Below are 15455 nucleotides of genomic sequence, written 5' to 3'. Positions count from 1 at the left end.
TTCCTGTAGCACTAAGTAACTGGATAGCCACCACTGTGTGGGAAATGAGGAATGTGCTTTCATTATATACACTGACCCAGAAGATGCCAGTTGGTGTGTGTTTGTTTTACCATAATGTCTGGAGTGTGTTCTACTCTATCCATCCCATTATTCTTATGAGTTATACAGACATAATCAGCAATTTGCCAAATATCAAGAGTCACATAAATAGTGCTTGTGGACACTTTGTGACTGACCACCTTGTTTATGCTACTGGATATGGCTAAGAATAGATGTTACACCACACAATCAGCTGTTGGTCATGCACACTTCCCACCAGGGCCAAAGCTAGCCGCGTGGCAGCTTTAAGACCTGGTCTAATAAACATTCAGCTGTGACACAGATTCAGAGAGGCAAAACAAAGCATAATTAACCACATTTAGCACAATAGGCAGCATTTGGGTGTATTTTATGAAGGTCCAGGTGAAAGCAAAAGACACCATGCACTCACATGTCACTGGCAATGGAGGAGTTCCGGGACATAGACTTGGGTGAGAGGTCATAGTCACTGTCGGAGCGGTACAGGAACGACTCTCTCCGTTGGCTGTGGACAAAATTGGCCTGCAGGATGAGGCCTGAGCCCGGGCTGGCCATGGGGTCCAGGGGGCTGCGACCTGATGACGTGCCATTGTCCACATCGAAACTGCATATGGAGAAAAAGATAGAGGGACAAAGACACTAAAATCTGATACGGTACAGCTGATGCTAATTGGTATTGTAAAAAACAATTGTCTTGCATAACTAAAAACATTATTTTGAGGTCAAGCAACATTTGTGATCATGTTCAAACACTCCAGAAAAGGAAATAATAAAAGGAAGATGAGGGGAAGATGGTAGTGATTCATTCTCCTTAGAATCAATTTAGACCGCCACCTGAAATGATGCCACTCCAGTCTTTACATACAACATCTAATAAAAGTGCACACCATGCATGAATGAATAAATGAACTTCTAAAAAGGTGCTGTCTGTAACAGACTGTACTTATTGCTGCATGATGTGGCTTGTCTGTCCATGACTAAATAAATCAAAGGCTTTATGTAAACATGAATATGTTAGAGGCCTTGATGACTTCAGAGCTTACTCACATATCAACTAAACCCACTTGAATATTTTTTCCATTGCAGCAGCATAGGCTCTGACATGTACTGTTGCTGTTAATTGAAATCATAATCAGTTTATCGCTCATTATCTGGCTGATTATTGGATGAATATGATTGGAAAAATAATTGGCCGCATCACCAACAGTTAGAACTAATGCAGCAATATTCAAAGCCATCTACATACAACCACAAGCGATATGCTTTGTTTAAACTCTGCACAGGGCCACAGGGACTACCTCTGAACCAGCAATGCCAATGACTCACAGTTGAAAGGTGTTTATAAACCAGTGACACCGTTTCCCACTGGGATGTCACGATGAGCTCCTTAGTCTCCTTGGTGATTGTTCGCCCAGGGGTAACTAATGCCTGTCACCACGGATATCTGCCTCATCACTAAGTCTATCAAGCAATCCCATAATCCCATCCTGTGTGGATGCTAAGGTCAGGGGGGGATTCCCCCAAGTGCAAAACATAATACGCACAGGTATGACGTCCGCTTTCTCATCATCATCCTCACTATGGAAACAACCACACATTTAATCCAATATAATCTACGACTAACCAGTACAGAACACCCTGCTCATGTTAGCGCTATGTTCAATATGGAAAGAGTAGAGGATGTCTTAAGAACAGAGTGAACAGTGTGAGTGTACATACGTAGAAAGCACGCTCCATTGCCGAACTTAAACATCCAACTAACAACTAAAACATTCCTTGTCATTACACAATGAGAAATGACTAAGATTGCCATCAGTACCCTTCCTGTTTTCCATCTTGAGCTTGTACATTTTATTCAGGGTATTTCACATCCTCAACAGATGATTCACTGACCTAACAGGTGCAAGTTATTATCACTTTGAATGTGTTTAGCAAGTTTGTTTTGTAAGTTGTGAAAATAGTGGATTGTACTCATGCTTTGGGAACGTTTTATGAGAGCGCTTTTAAGAGGAAGAAGTCATTATGCTTCTCACATCTAACACAATACTGTAGGTTATCTCTGAGTATCTGAACATGCTAGACAGCCACAACGACACACAGGACATGCCAGGCATATTTTCCCCAACAACCAAATGGCTAAACGCTGTGTTATCTCTGTGTGAAGTTTCAGAGTAGCAGCAGCTAAATTAGTGTGAGCTTTGGTTGTGGAATGGGATAGTTTGGCCGTCTGCCTGATGACTGAGAGAAGGGCAATCATATTGTCCTCTTCCTGGTCTCTAACTTGCTCTTAGGCTACATCCACACTATTACTTTTTTATTTTTAAACGGCATTTTGAAACAAAAATGATCTCCACTCATATTAACACGTCTGACAACGCATATCACATGACCATTCACTTACACTGGGCATGCTCATGACAGTGTAAACAGGAAGCAGATTGATGAATGTTACTCTGTGGTTGAAAATTATGGATGTATAAGTAGGGCTGTAACGATAACCGCATCACCGCAATACCGCGGTGACGTGAAGTTAGCGCAGTAATGGCGTTTTTGGGGGATTTCTTTTTTCTTTTTTTTTGCTGGTGAAAGTTACAGGAGTCCATATGTTGTGTGATATGAAACATAGTAGGGAAGGGAAGGACTCAGCCAGACATTTCTCTATTCTCAGCTGAGATGGACAGCATAGCACTGCATTGTTTTACCATTGCCCTTTGCACTGCATAAATTTCCCTCGGCCCATAACTTAATCCCGACAAAACACCACAGTTGAATTTCAGCCTGCATGCACGTTTTTGTAGCGTGACAGCAGACTGCTGAGTCACCCTCTCTCTCTGCTCAACTGCTAGCATGCTGTGTGTAAAGGCTTGATTATACTGATGCATAACGGATGCATCAGAGAAAAAGCTGCGGACCCATAGGCGCATAGTAGGTCTGTTTATACTATCCGCTTGGAGGACGCGTTTCTCACAGCACAGAGCCTACGCGTATACCTTGTGATGACGACATTTATGTCACGTGGACAAGATAAGATTTGCATTTTTTTTTAAACTATTAATGTTGATGTAGCCTTAAGGCCAATTTATGCTTTTGCGTTAAATCATCGCCTTAGGTACGTGGAGATCCTGACCCTATGCCAAACCTGACGTGCACCTCCAAAAAAATTTTTTAACTACACGTTGCGGGGACTCAAGTCACTTGGCCGTGGCTTGGTAGCGTTGCATTTCCCCCTACTCATTTCCGGGTTCTCCTTCTCCATAAACAACATGAAATCGTGAAGAGGGTTAACTTTTCCTGCTACAGATTTCCCGCCGTGGTTAGAAAGCACAGGGGAGACACTTTGTTTCTGTTGGAGTCAGCACTCGCTCCGAAGCTAATTATCGTTACTCTCTCACTCGCTCTACCACACACTCTCCATGCACATACACACATGCCGGCCCTGCTATTTTCTATAAGTATAAACTTAAGGCCACTATGGCGAAAGCTCTGCGTGGAGCCTCCATAGAACCATAAATCAGGCCTTACACACACACACACACACACACACACACACACACACACACAATCCCATCCACACCATCTTAACACATCAAGTGATCCATCTGTTTTCTTTACTGCAGGTGTGAAACTAACCTGACGCGCCAGATGGTTTGTTACACAGAACCATCTGAGAAGCCGTCATTGGAAGCTGTTTGAAAAAGGTCAGACACTTTCATAAAATACCTGCCAGGTGACTGGATGAATCATCTGTCTATCATGTCTGCCATTATTGTTTTGAATGAAATGAGGCAGCTATCACACTAGATAGCTGGTAGTTCAGACACAAACGCATTACTTGAAGACTGACAAGATGGATTTTCGTGTGATACTTGATACGTGATCTCGGAATCCAGCTTCAGTGCAAAGTAAGTGTGAAACCACAGACACACAACAAGTGATGTATTAACTGTCAGTCCAGGCACAGGTTGGTCCATTCTCCAGCTGTTCTTTGTAATGATAAGTGTGTATGGGTGTTTGTATCATGTTTGCATTTGAAACAGAGACAAAGAAGATAGATAGAGAGACAGTGAAAGTGATAAAACATAACACCCAGCATATGTTTGACAACTGATTCATTATCACACTTACTTTGACGTCACAACCTACACAGATTGTCAGCCAAACCCCTGACACGTAAATCTACTCACAGTGTGTATGAGTATGTGTGTGTATATAGTCAGTGTGACTCCACACAGAGACGCCCTCTTTGGGAATGATGTTAGCAACAAGTTTACTGAGGTATTGCACCAGCATTGACATCATAGTGGGAATGTCTGGCCTTTTCCCTGCTCTGACACAAAGCAGCAGCCTTTGATGAGCAAGCATATGTTGGGGGAAAAAAAGAAAAAGAAAAAAAACTTGATAAAGCTACCCATTACAATTAATTTTCACCTGCAATTGGCGGGTTGCTAGCAGATAATATGTTTGTGTTCATTTGCTGTTTTCTGTATATATTATAAAATCCTCTGGAACAAACTTGTGACGTTTGAACTATAAATTTAACTTAAAATCCAGGTATACAGTGTGTTATCTTTGTTGTGATCAAAGCCCAATATCTGTGTCATGTCTAAAAATGGTTCACTGAAAAATGAAATCAAGACACATAAACTAAGACATAATTATTACAGTAATCTAAATAGCATTACTGTGGTAAGAAATGTAGCTACAATAGCTGCAGCTATGTGAGTAGACAAGAAGACGGCCTGTAGGGACAGTGCTTCCCACAGGAGTAGAGTTTCATGCTTGAGTTTAGGTTGCAGGGAAAAAAGAAAAAATACAGGATTGTATGTTGCTAAATAAACCTTTTAGCTGCACTGTAACAGAGCATTGCTAGGTTAAAACACAAGAAATGTACAGTACTGTAGTTGTAAGGGCAATGAGATAGATGAGTAGTGGCTGACTTTATACTGTAGGACACAGCTGGGTCACATATGCCTCAGGACACCACACGCTTCTTTTTATCCTCTGTCTTTGACTCTCCATCTCTGTTGTCTCGAGCTTCTCTATCCTTCTGCATTTGTCTTTCCCTCTCTCTTACACACACACACACACACACACACACACACACACACACACACACACACACACACACACACACACACACACACACACACACACACAGCCCTGGGTTACTTGAGCAATTAGAAACACCACACGATTTGACGTGACAGTGCTGTGAGGAGACGTACTGGAGAAAGAGGTCAGGGCATAAGTGTCTTTGATACATAATCAGCTGATGGGCCAGAAAATGCCCAACAATGCAAGAGACAACGTGTAATCCAAACATGATATTTAAGTCCCTTCCCAAAGTGCCAAGAATATCTTGAAAATGTATAAAACCTTCTCTTCCACTAGTACTAGGACACATAATAAAAAAAATTAAAAATTGGGCATAAACTGCAGTTACAGATGTGTTTAGAAAAGTGTGCCATAGTGTTGACCACAACATAGCTGTGGGTCGAATTAAATAGACAGAGGGAAGACGACACTTGATTTATTTTAGAAAGCTGTGAGGACAGGCAGTGGAGGAAAGACAAGGAGAGACATGTCAGAGCTGTGAGTGTGTGTGTGTGTGTGTGTGTGTGTGTGTGTGTGTGTGTGTGTGTGCACGCGTGCGTGCGTGTATGAGCTTTCAAGTGTCTGTATTTAAGAGGATTGTGAGGAGTGTGTTCCCTTGCATGCATGCGGAGTGTAGGTATGTGATCCTGAACAAATGCGTGGTTAAATTGACCATGTTCTTAGTGCAAAACAGCGACCCATGACAGAGAAAAAGATGTAGAGACCAAAGACGAAAGACTTACCACAGATGATGCATCAGATTCAGACATGCTGCACGTAATGGAAAAGCTGTTTGGTTTGGTGAGGTTTCAGAGCCACAGCACCTCTGCTTTACATGCTTATACCCCTGATCACTTTAAATGCATAATAAAACCAACATGGTGCAGCTGGAAAACAAATCTGAGAAAAGTAGAGGATTAGTGTTTTTATTTAAGGAATGTGACCTTCTCTGACTCAATGTGCTGTCCAAAGAAAACAATGAATCCCACCAGAGACACAACAGGAGATTAGAATGAGTTATCTTATATGTTGATTTACGAAACAGACAGTCAGGTCAAAGATATTGAAACCACCAAATATATTACTAATTTATCCTCACTGACAAACATAAAATGTCATTTTTATGGATGAGGCTAAGGTACTGAAAAAGAATGATTTAGTACGAGTACTGAAACTCAGGTATCATCTGTATTGAAAAAAATAAGTTAATTTAAAGTTTAAAACACTGCATCACTGTAATTCAGCCTTAAAGGGATGATAGAATGCAAACCGATTTTACCTTGTCATAGTTGAATAACGACAGTTCGGTGGGTAAATAGGACATATATAGAAGCTCAAAATCCCATTGATACCCCTATCCTCTGCAAATCTCACATTTTGAAACTTCCCCTGAAAACGGACGAATCTCAACAAAGCTGGAAGCTGACGTCAGCATCCCAAATCCTAGTCTTTGTCACGCCCCAACATTTGCATAGGCTACACCACTGACCTGAGATCAGCTTAGTCTTCTGAATCTAGCTAGGTCATGCAGATCTCCAAAGGTCCGCTATTTAATTACTAAATTCACTTCACAAGCCAGCGGTGCTCCATACCCGCGCAAAGTCACCGGTTCTGGGTTACTGGACTACAAAATGCCGAGGCCCTGATGGAGCTCCAGGGCCTGCAGCTAGCCGCGATCTTTACCCATAGGATTTAAGGGACAGTAGCAGCTAACGAAATCCCTAATGTTCACAAAAATGCATTAAATTGAAATCGGACACCATTGTTAGCTTTATAAGACCTTGGGGTAGATGTTATATAAGTGGCATGACGAAATTCAAAATGTAAATATACTTTAATTATGCCGAAAGTGAAGCTAACTAGCCGCGATCTGTACACATAGGATTGAAGGGACAGTAGCAGCTAAAGATATCCCTAGCTAATGTTCACAAAAATGCATTAAATTGAAATCGGACACCATTGTTAGCTTTATAAGACCTTGGGGTATATGTTATATAAGTGGCGTGACGAAATTCAAACTAAATATACTCTAGTTATGCCGGCAGCTGGCAGCCAGCCAGCTCCGCGGAGCCCCGAGCCCCAGTAGTCCAGTAGCTGAGAAACGGTGACTTTCACTGGGTATGGAGGTTGCCGTTTTCTCGTCACACTGTGTGGAGCTCCTAAAGTCCGACACGTCTTACCAAATTTGCAATTAGCCATCAATTTTCGTAAAAAGGCCCATATTTGAGCTTTATAAAGTTGATTTCTCGCATAAAAAAAGTCTCAGAAGTGAATTTAATAACAAAATAGCCCGACAAACAACGTATAACTTTGCAGTGTCTGAAATATGAGACCTGCTGTCTCGTCTCCAATGTGTTTCTATGGGGTTCGCTCAAACCAATCAGCATGCAGCTCATCTAAATATTCATGAGCATACCATATTTGGAAGAAAAGCTCTTGTTCCAAATAGAGCCATATTCACAGGGTAGTTAAGGGCCTAATAAAATAGCATTCGGGCAATTTTCAGCCCAACCAATGTTACATACTCTATTAGGAGACCTTAAGGAACAGTGTGAAATACCCTATATAATCATTCTATCACCCCTTTAAATATCACATAGACCAGCTAGCTCTACAGTAGGTGAAATGTGCCAAACTTAGAATGAGTAAAGGGATAGTCAAAAGACAGAGCATTCAGTTCTGCTTCTTTTTCTTTGCCTAAGCTTGCACATACAATAGGGAACTTAATGTTGCAGCACATGTAGGCAAAGCAGCAAATTCAGTTCCATTGTTAAATACTCTTTAACATCCTGGCTAAAAATGGCTCCATGAGACAACATGTTAAGTGCTCATAAACCTCTAACTCTCAGCATTGTCTTTGCCATCTTGTATGGACAGTCAACAGGGGAGTGGGCATTCCTTACCACCAGAAAACTTAAGACAAATGTAACAGAAAAACACACAGGGCACTCAGACCATTTAGATAAGTGACTGACTACTTGCTGATAACCAAGACACGTTTTCTCTATCGGCCGTACTCATACAGTACACACCCCTTCTTAGACACACATCACACGTAAACGGAAGCAGTCATGCAAACACACATGCACTAAGTGAAATTAACACCAACCAGGTGGAAAATCCTGGCAAAATTGGTCTTTGGCAAATAAATCGATAAGGTGTGTGTGCCACATTGGCTGGTGAATTTTATAGTTGATAGCATTTTAAAGTAGGGGTGGGAATCACCAGAGACCCCACGATATGATATCATCACGATACTTATGTCATGATACGATATTATTGCGATTTTAAACATATTGCAATATTCTGCGATATATGGCAATGTATTACCTTTTTTCCAACTTCAAATGATGTCCCCAAAGGAAAACTTGCCACGGAAAATATTGCGATACTATGCTGCATCAATTTTTTTTTCCACCCCTATTTCGAAGTCTTTACATCAAAGTGTAGTTTCTCATTAATGTACAAGACTTGAATCTGTACAGAAAGCTGCACTGAAAGAAGGTAGGGGCTTCTTTTTCTCTCTCTCATTCTGGTTTTTCTTGCCCTGTCAGGTATAAGCAAACTGAAACCTTCCCTTTTAGTCGTAACACTGCATTAGTGCTCGCAGTCACTGCGCCATTCAGAAAACTCAGTCAATCATGAGAGACATACAAAGAGGTGACCATGGCAATGCGTCATCTCAGGTCACATGGTTCAAGGCAAAGGGGTACTTTGCACTTAACTATGAACCTATTTTCAGTCCTATTCATCATTTCAGGTCTGAATTCCTAAAGGTCAAATTTGAAAAATATGTTAGATAACTGGCATGTTGTCAGACCCTATGAGAGGCCAGATAACATGTATATTTACGGCCTGCCTGAGATGCCCAACTGCAGACTGACAAAGGCCAGAGGCAAACACTTGAGTTTAAAGTCACACATTCCCCACTTACCCACGCTTTATCCCAGCATAGGCTACCACAACATCCCTACGGGTTTTAAAGTGGGAAAGAGGCGTTACAATAGGTGTAGAGCTAAAAGGATTTCATAAACATCTGATCCCCAAATCCTCATCTTTCATCTTTTACCAAACTCCCAAAAAGCTAACACGCTGGTAAATACTCAAAAGTCTGTGTACACAAACCTGCATTTACACAACTGGGTGGAGTGGGGTCTGAATTTGGTCAAGCCAAAGGGCACGTCACACACAGAGACCACATCGTTGTCTTAAACACGTAAGCACACGCCGTCACAAACATGACTGGATGACACTGCCTGGCTGGCTGTCCGGGTGGCTCGCGTGAAAATACACCTGGCGCGTATCTTTAGCAGAGCGGACCGGAGAGCCGCTTCACGCACGCTTCTGGGACGCGCCGTTGCGCCGTTGACTTGAATGGCTGTGAATGCTCGCAGGGCCCGCGGTGCCTCCGGAACGCAGCAGAGACGCTGTGGAAGAGCGCCCAGTGGAAAATGCCTGTTAAAAACACACACACAGATACTGGACATGTGTGTTTTATTTTATATGATATATTTTTTTTTGTTTTTTTTCTTCTTTTTTTTAAACATACAGAACAGAAACACAAACTGAACAAGAACAAAAACCCTCTCCCACCCCCTACCCTCTGCAGTCTCGAGGAAAACAAAACAAATAAACAAACGGAAACCACACTTTGCCTAGTCACTCTCCTCTAGTTCTTGTGGCGCTGAGGTCATTAGGTCTGATATTTGTGCTGCTGCGCTTTTCCATAGGTCAATTTAGCTTTGTTAATCCTTGCTGTAGAGAGCTCAAGCATAACTATGTCTAGAAAATACGCCAACCACTGTTTTATACAAAGCGGGTGGAGGGAGGGGGGGAGCCAGCATTGAGCTATAATTTTCTTGGTTGCGGTTGAGCCGGCTAGCCAAACTTTCTTCTGTCTCCCAAGCAGATGTAGTTTAGAGTCGGCATTAAGTAACAAAACAATAGGGTCAGTAGGAAGTCGACATCCTATCACATCAGATATTATTGATGTTGTTTTATGCCAGAACTCATGCACCTGTTCACACTCCCAGACCATATGCAGGAAAGTTCCAGTTTGTTCATGTTGACAGAACGTGCAATATGGAGTAGGAATGACTTTAGAGACTATCTCTTCTGAGGAGTCCAATATGTCCTATGACATATGTTGAAGTGGATCTGCTGGTGATTTGGGTTCTTGGAGCAATGGAAAATGTTGTCCCAAACTGTCTCCCAATTAATTGCGTTCCCCTCAGGGCTCAGACATGTGTGTTTTATGTACTTCTCTTGATGAGAATTAGCCGACTTTCTGCATTACACATGCATACATTACACAAGCACACCCACCCTACCACAAATAGCTTATCACTAGAATTATCACCTACAACTCAGGTTTAAAGTGATACTTATAGTCACAAATCTACTGTAAATCTTGTAAGCTCAGTGATAACAATTGTGAAATACCAAGCGATGATGAGAATTAGTGAAAGAAGCCTTGATACAACAGTAAATAACAGAAGAGAAGAGGGCAGCAGATGGAACAGGCGGTATGCTTTGTCCAGCTGAGTACTGCTTTTGGTAGTCATTCAAGAAGATGGCTCATACAAACCTAACACTGCCAGATTATTAGCTTTTAACATGAGAAAAAGCTACATTCAGCTCTAACACTAATATGAGTGTAGCTACACTACACACCCTCAAACCACATCACGTATTGTCTGTAATCTGCACCGCTCAGCGAACTACTACCCTCAGAGACCTAATTAATGTGTCTTCATTTCACACAAGCGTCATTTCCTGCTGGAGAGGTTAAAGAGCAGATTAATAAATTGACAAAGTGAGAGTACTGTGAACCTCCCACAAACGCTGTGTGTTTGACCAGGGTTGTTCTGATCCATTTACAGCTCTGCCTCAGAGTACAACAATGAAAAAACTTTGCTACAGGGCCGAGTGCTGACAAGCAAGGACAAGTTGAGACAGGAGGGTAAGGAGACATGAGGGGGAGGGCAGGGCGATTTTTGCCCCTGGCATGCGCTCTGCATCCTGCATTTATCTGGAGCCATTTGCAGACAGGAGAATGTGGAGCAACACAACACATTCTTCAATGAATGATTCCTTTGCTGATTTACAACTTTGTGTTTTAGACAATTTCACTGGAGGAATAGACAGTGAGTTCTAATGAAAGCACACTGAGGTTAAGACACCAGGGTCATGACAACTACAAGTGTCATGTCGTTATTAAGTCCGTCTCATAAAGCACAAAATAAACTAGAGTTAAGGACAGACCAAATCTAAAACCGATCACAGAACTTGTCATGCAATGCACACAAAAACCCTGTAACTGTCATATCTACAGGGTACAGAGGGTTTCCACAGCAAACCATGGAAGAGGCAGAGAAGTTTTAAGGTCAAGAAGAGTGATGGCAAACAGGTACAAACAAAGTACAAAGTAAAGGAAGGACTTCTGGGAAGAAGCCAGTGAGGCAGAGGAAGAATTTTGGAGACCGACAAATAGGTGGATGGAGAACAATAGAGCAAAACACACACACACACACACACACACACGCATGCACGCACGCACGCACGCATGCACACACACACACACACACACACACACACACACACAGGATTAACATGGAAATGTTACCAGCAGGACAAAGTTCCCCGTCTATTTACCATATTCCCTCTGTGTTCTTCAATGAGCTGGTGGAGCGCGACCGTGGTTTAAGAATGATACTCATGGTCTGGTTTTTCCTTCCACATTACATCTGCAAACACACACACACATAGAGCCACACACACACACACACACCCCCTCTGGGCCACCTGGAGTCCTCTGACCAGCCCTCTGCAGTGCCTGACCACAGTCCTAACTGGTCTGAAGTGATCCAGTGGGAGCTTCCTTCCCTCAGTGTTAGTTCGGTGGAGTGGTCAGGTCTGCCAAGCTGCTTGAGAGCAAACCCGAGTACAGTCAGATCCAACCCTCCGTCCAAGATTATTCCACACCGCTGCTGCTGCTTTTCCCCGAGCTCTGAGCGTTTGACAGTATGTGGTTCTTTACCCGGCTCTCCCTCTGTCACTCACTTGCACTTCTCTTTCTTGCCAGCGTGTGATATTCCTCTTTTCTCATCCATCCAGGCACACACAGTCTGTTCCACTTTCTCAATCTGCTTCTCTCTTTCAAGTCCCTGAGGTTGTTTTTTTTCCTGACTGGTGGAAATAAGATCTCCTCTTCCTCTCACGGTCTTTTCCCCCTCCCTCATTACCTCTGTCTCTCGTTCTCTCTTTTCACGACTGTGTCCCTGTCTTTGAGTTACTTGACTCTCCTGTGCTGTCTCTCTGCTTCCCTAAGCTGCAGCTTGGGTATGTCTGGAGTGGGAGTGGTTGTTTTGGTAGTAGTAATTCCTTGAAGGGAGGGACTTGTGTCAGTCACTCGGCTGCCACACTAACCTAAAACCAACAGCTAAAGCATGTCAATGACCTGGAGAGAGTGACCAGATAGTGCTGGTTGACTTTCATTATTGCAAAAAAAGAAGCAATGAAACAAGGATTTACTGAAAACCTCATGCTTTTTTTGTGTTAACACGTTAGCATTATTAAAATTGAGAATAATGTGTGGGAGTGAAAATAGGTGAAAGGAATTGAGGACAAAATTAATTTTACTTTTACTATTAATCATAGCAAGCGATTTTAATAATGACACAGAGTATCTAATGATGTATTCAAAGTTTATGAATAATATCAGCAGCATGTTTTTTTTTTAAATTGCCTAAAGAGTTTTAACATTGATAAATATATAATTTTAGTTTCTAATTTATGTATGTATGTAGATAATTTTCTGTGATGTTAAAAGCCATTGTGGCTTAAATGTGTCACAAAGTCTAACATTGTTTTTAAAGCAAGAAGTCTTAAAACAGAAGAGAAGAAAGAGAGAGTAGGTCCCAGTAACGCACTGCATTCAGGTACAAAGCACAATTTTCCCTAGCACCAACTGAACCTATTTCAGTTACTCTATTCAAAGACTTATTATTATATTCCACCTTAACAGAATGGCTTTCTTTTATTTCTTATCATTCCCAAAACAGAGTAGGTTATTTTGATCTTAATGTGCTTATTTTCACATAAAAAACATCAGCAGTGCCCTGCTGGCTATAAAATAGAATCATCAATGTGTTACTATCTATAAAATAGATTTGAGCGTGGAGCTCAGCTGGCATTGTCTGCTTTTAGAGTTGTGGTCAAAGGAGCTAACATTAGCACTCCACCAGGCAGACAGGTGTATCAACTGTCTGGGATGTCAATCACACATTGAACGAGTGAAGCCAAGCAAGCTACTCCACTTTTGTATGCACTCTATGTGTTTCATGTGTGTAGCTTATAGTATGTTGGAGGATCACAATGGAAATTAGACATATACAATAATGTAAAACACACAAAAACAAACAAGCATGATGGGATATAAAACTCAACATAGTATGCATGTGCTATTTCAGCCTGGTAGACAATATAAAAAATTCACATGCATATGCAGACACATAGCGTATTAAGGACTGTTTCAATTTTAAGCATTATCTTGCATCTTCATATTCTGTTCTAGCACTGCAGACAATTATTTCAGGATTGTGTGCAGTTTTTTCTGTTGCAGTTATCTATTGGGGATGAAGTGAAAACACAGCACCAGATCAGCAAACGCAGTTAAAAAGTAGGACACAACAATTTAAAGAAACACTGAAGCATCAGCGTACACATTATGCAAGTCCTCTCATCTTGTAAGCACTGAATATGTACATGTCATCAATACTGCAACTGACCGTAGGCATAAGTAACAGGAGATGGACGTCAGTCAGAGAATACTTCTCTTTTGTTGAGGGAAGAATAATTTGCTCATTGCACCAATAGACTGATAATACTGAGGTCATCCACTGGCCACTGATGCTTTAGAAATTATTACGTACAGTACTGTAGATGTGCTTTTATGTCATGGAAGAAAGGAGGCAGACCTGGGGAAAGAGCGACACAAATGACGTATCCTAATTTTTTGTATACACACATGCAGATGAGCTCACATTCAGAAAGAAAATGACACATGGCCAAAACATGGCCACTAGCCATACTGTACATACAGACACCTCCGAGGGTCCGAGCAAATAATAACACAACAAATTAACATTAAATGAATGCTTGTATGTGCACAGTAACTAGGCCCTGCACTACTAATCTAAAAGTGCATGAGAAATCAGATTGCTGTGTAACCATGTATTGATTTAAAGGATGGCTTCCTTCCATATCACCATGTGTCCTATCAGTTTCAAATTTCATGCCAGAAAAGGAATGAACACTAATTAACGAAAGACACTTCTGAAGCTTTTCACTCCTGACTGACATCTCTTGGACAGTGCAGCTGATTTCATACTGGCAAGGTTGATAGTTGATACTATATGTTTTACACTGATATAAAAATAAAATACGTAATACAAATATGTGTGGACCACTGTAAGTGAGTTACAGGAGTTGAATAGGCACATCTAATGCTTTCAGTGTAGCATGGCAGAATGATGGAGTTTATAGCTGAGTCAAAGTGGTGAAATTAATCCTATTACCACGGTCTGCACATTCCATGTGGTCAAGGAAAGAACAACAAAAGAGAACAGTTTCCTTAAGAAAACTCTTTCCTCCCCTGCCTTAAAACCACATGAATCCCAAATCAAAACACAACAGACACCATGATGACAAGACCTATGCAAACATTCTTTATCCCATGTCACCATGCTGAGTTCCATATTTAAGAAACTGGACACATTCAGACCATGTTATTTTACTTTAAAGACAGATCTGTTTAGATCGAAGCAATCAGAAAACTGGGTCTTAATCAGTAAGAAACTGATATACCTACAGTTTGAGAGGCACACTATCGCATCTTGTTTTCCTCTCTCTACTGTCTCTTGTGAAAAACAACGTAGCCCACTGGTGGATGCATCCATTCACACAGACACACACTCACAAATAATGAGTATTTACTTTTAGACTATACTACTGTCATCCCCAGGAAGCAGAGGTGTTAAGACACAGACAAAAATAATGAACCTGGTCCTGCTTAACAGGTGTTGAATTTGCAGGAGGCAAGAATGTTATTTTTCCTACAAGTCATAATCAAATTGTAAAATCCGTATGAAATCAATTTAACTTGTACTACTACGTGCCAGAAAAGATCAATACCTCAGCTTCCCCTTGCGGGATCAATAAAGTATGTCTTAATCTTAATCTTTGAATCTTAAAAGAAAATGCATATATTCTTATTAACAAAT

General features: G+C 41.4%; 1 protein-coding gene across 6 annotated transcripts in view; it reads right to left on the bottom strand.

Moving 5' to 3' along the window:
* pde4d (phosphodiesterase 4D, cAMP-specific) overlaps window positions 1-15455 on the bottom strand; it is a 202479-nt gene that overhangs the window by 27867 nt on the left and 159157 nt on the right. For 5 of the 6 annotated variants that reach the window (XM_031309094.2, XM_031309093.2, XM_035992010.1 and 2 more), the window contains one exon: window positions 491-682. In XM_031309094.2, the coding sequence (XP_031164954.1) occupies window positions 491-682 (192 nt within the window). Of the gene's footprint in view, window positions 1-490; window positions 683-11826; window positions 12835-15455 lie in introns of those variants that run through there. The other variant, XM_031309096.2, reaches the window with a different exon arrangement.

The sequence above is a fragment of the Sander lucioperca genome, chromosome 2, assembly GCF_008315115.2.
Source record: "Sander lucioperca isolate FBNREF2018 chromosome 2, SLUC_FBN_1.2, whole genome shotgun sequence".
NCBI lineage: Eukaryota > Metazoa > Chordata > Actinopteri > Perciformes > Percidae > Sander > Sander lucioperca.
This window is presented reverse-complemented; position numbering and strand designations above follow the sequence as displayed.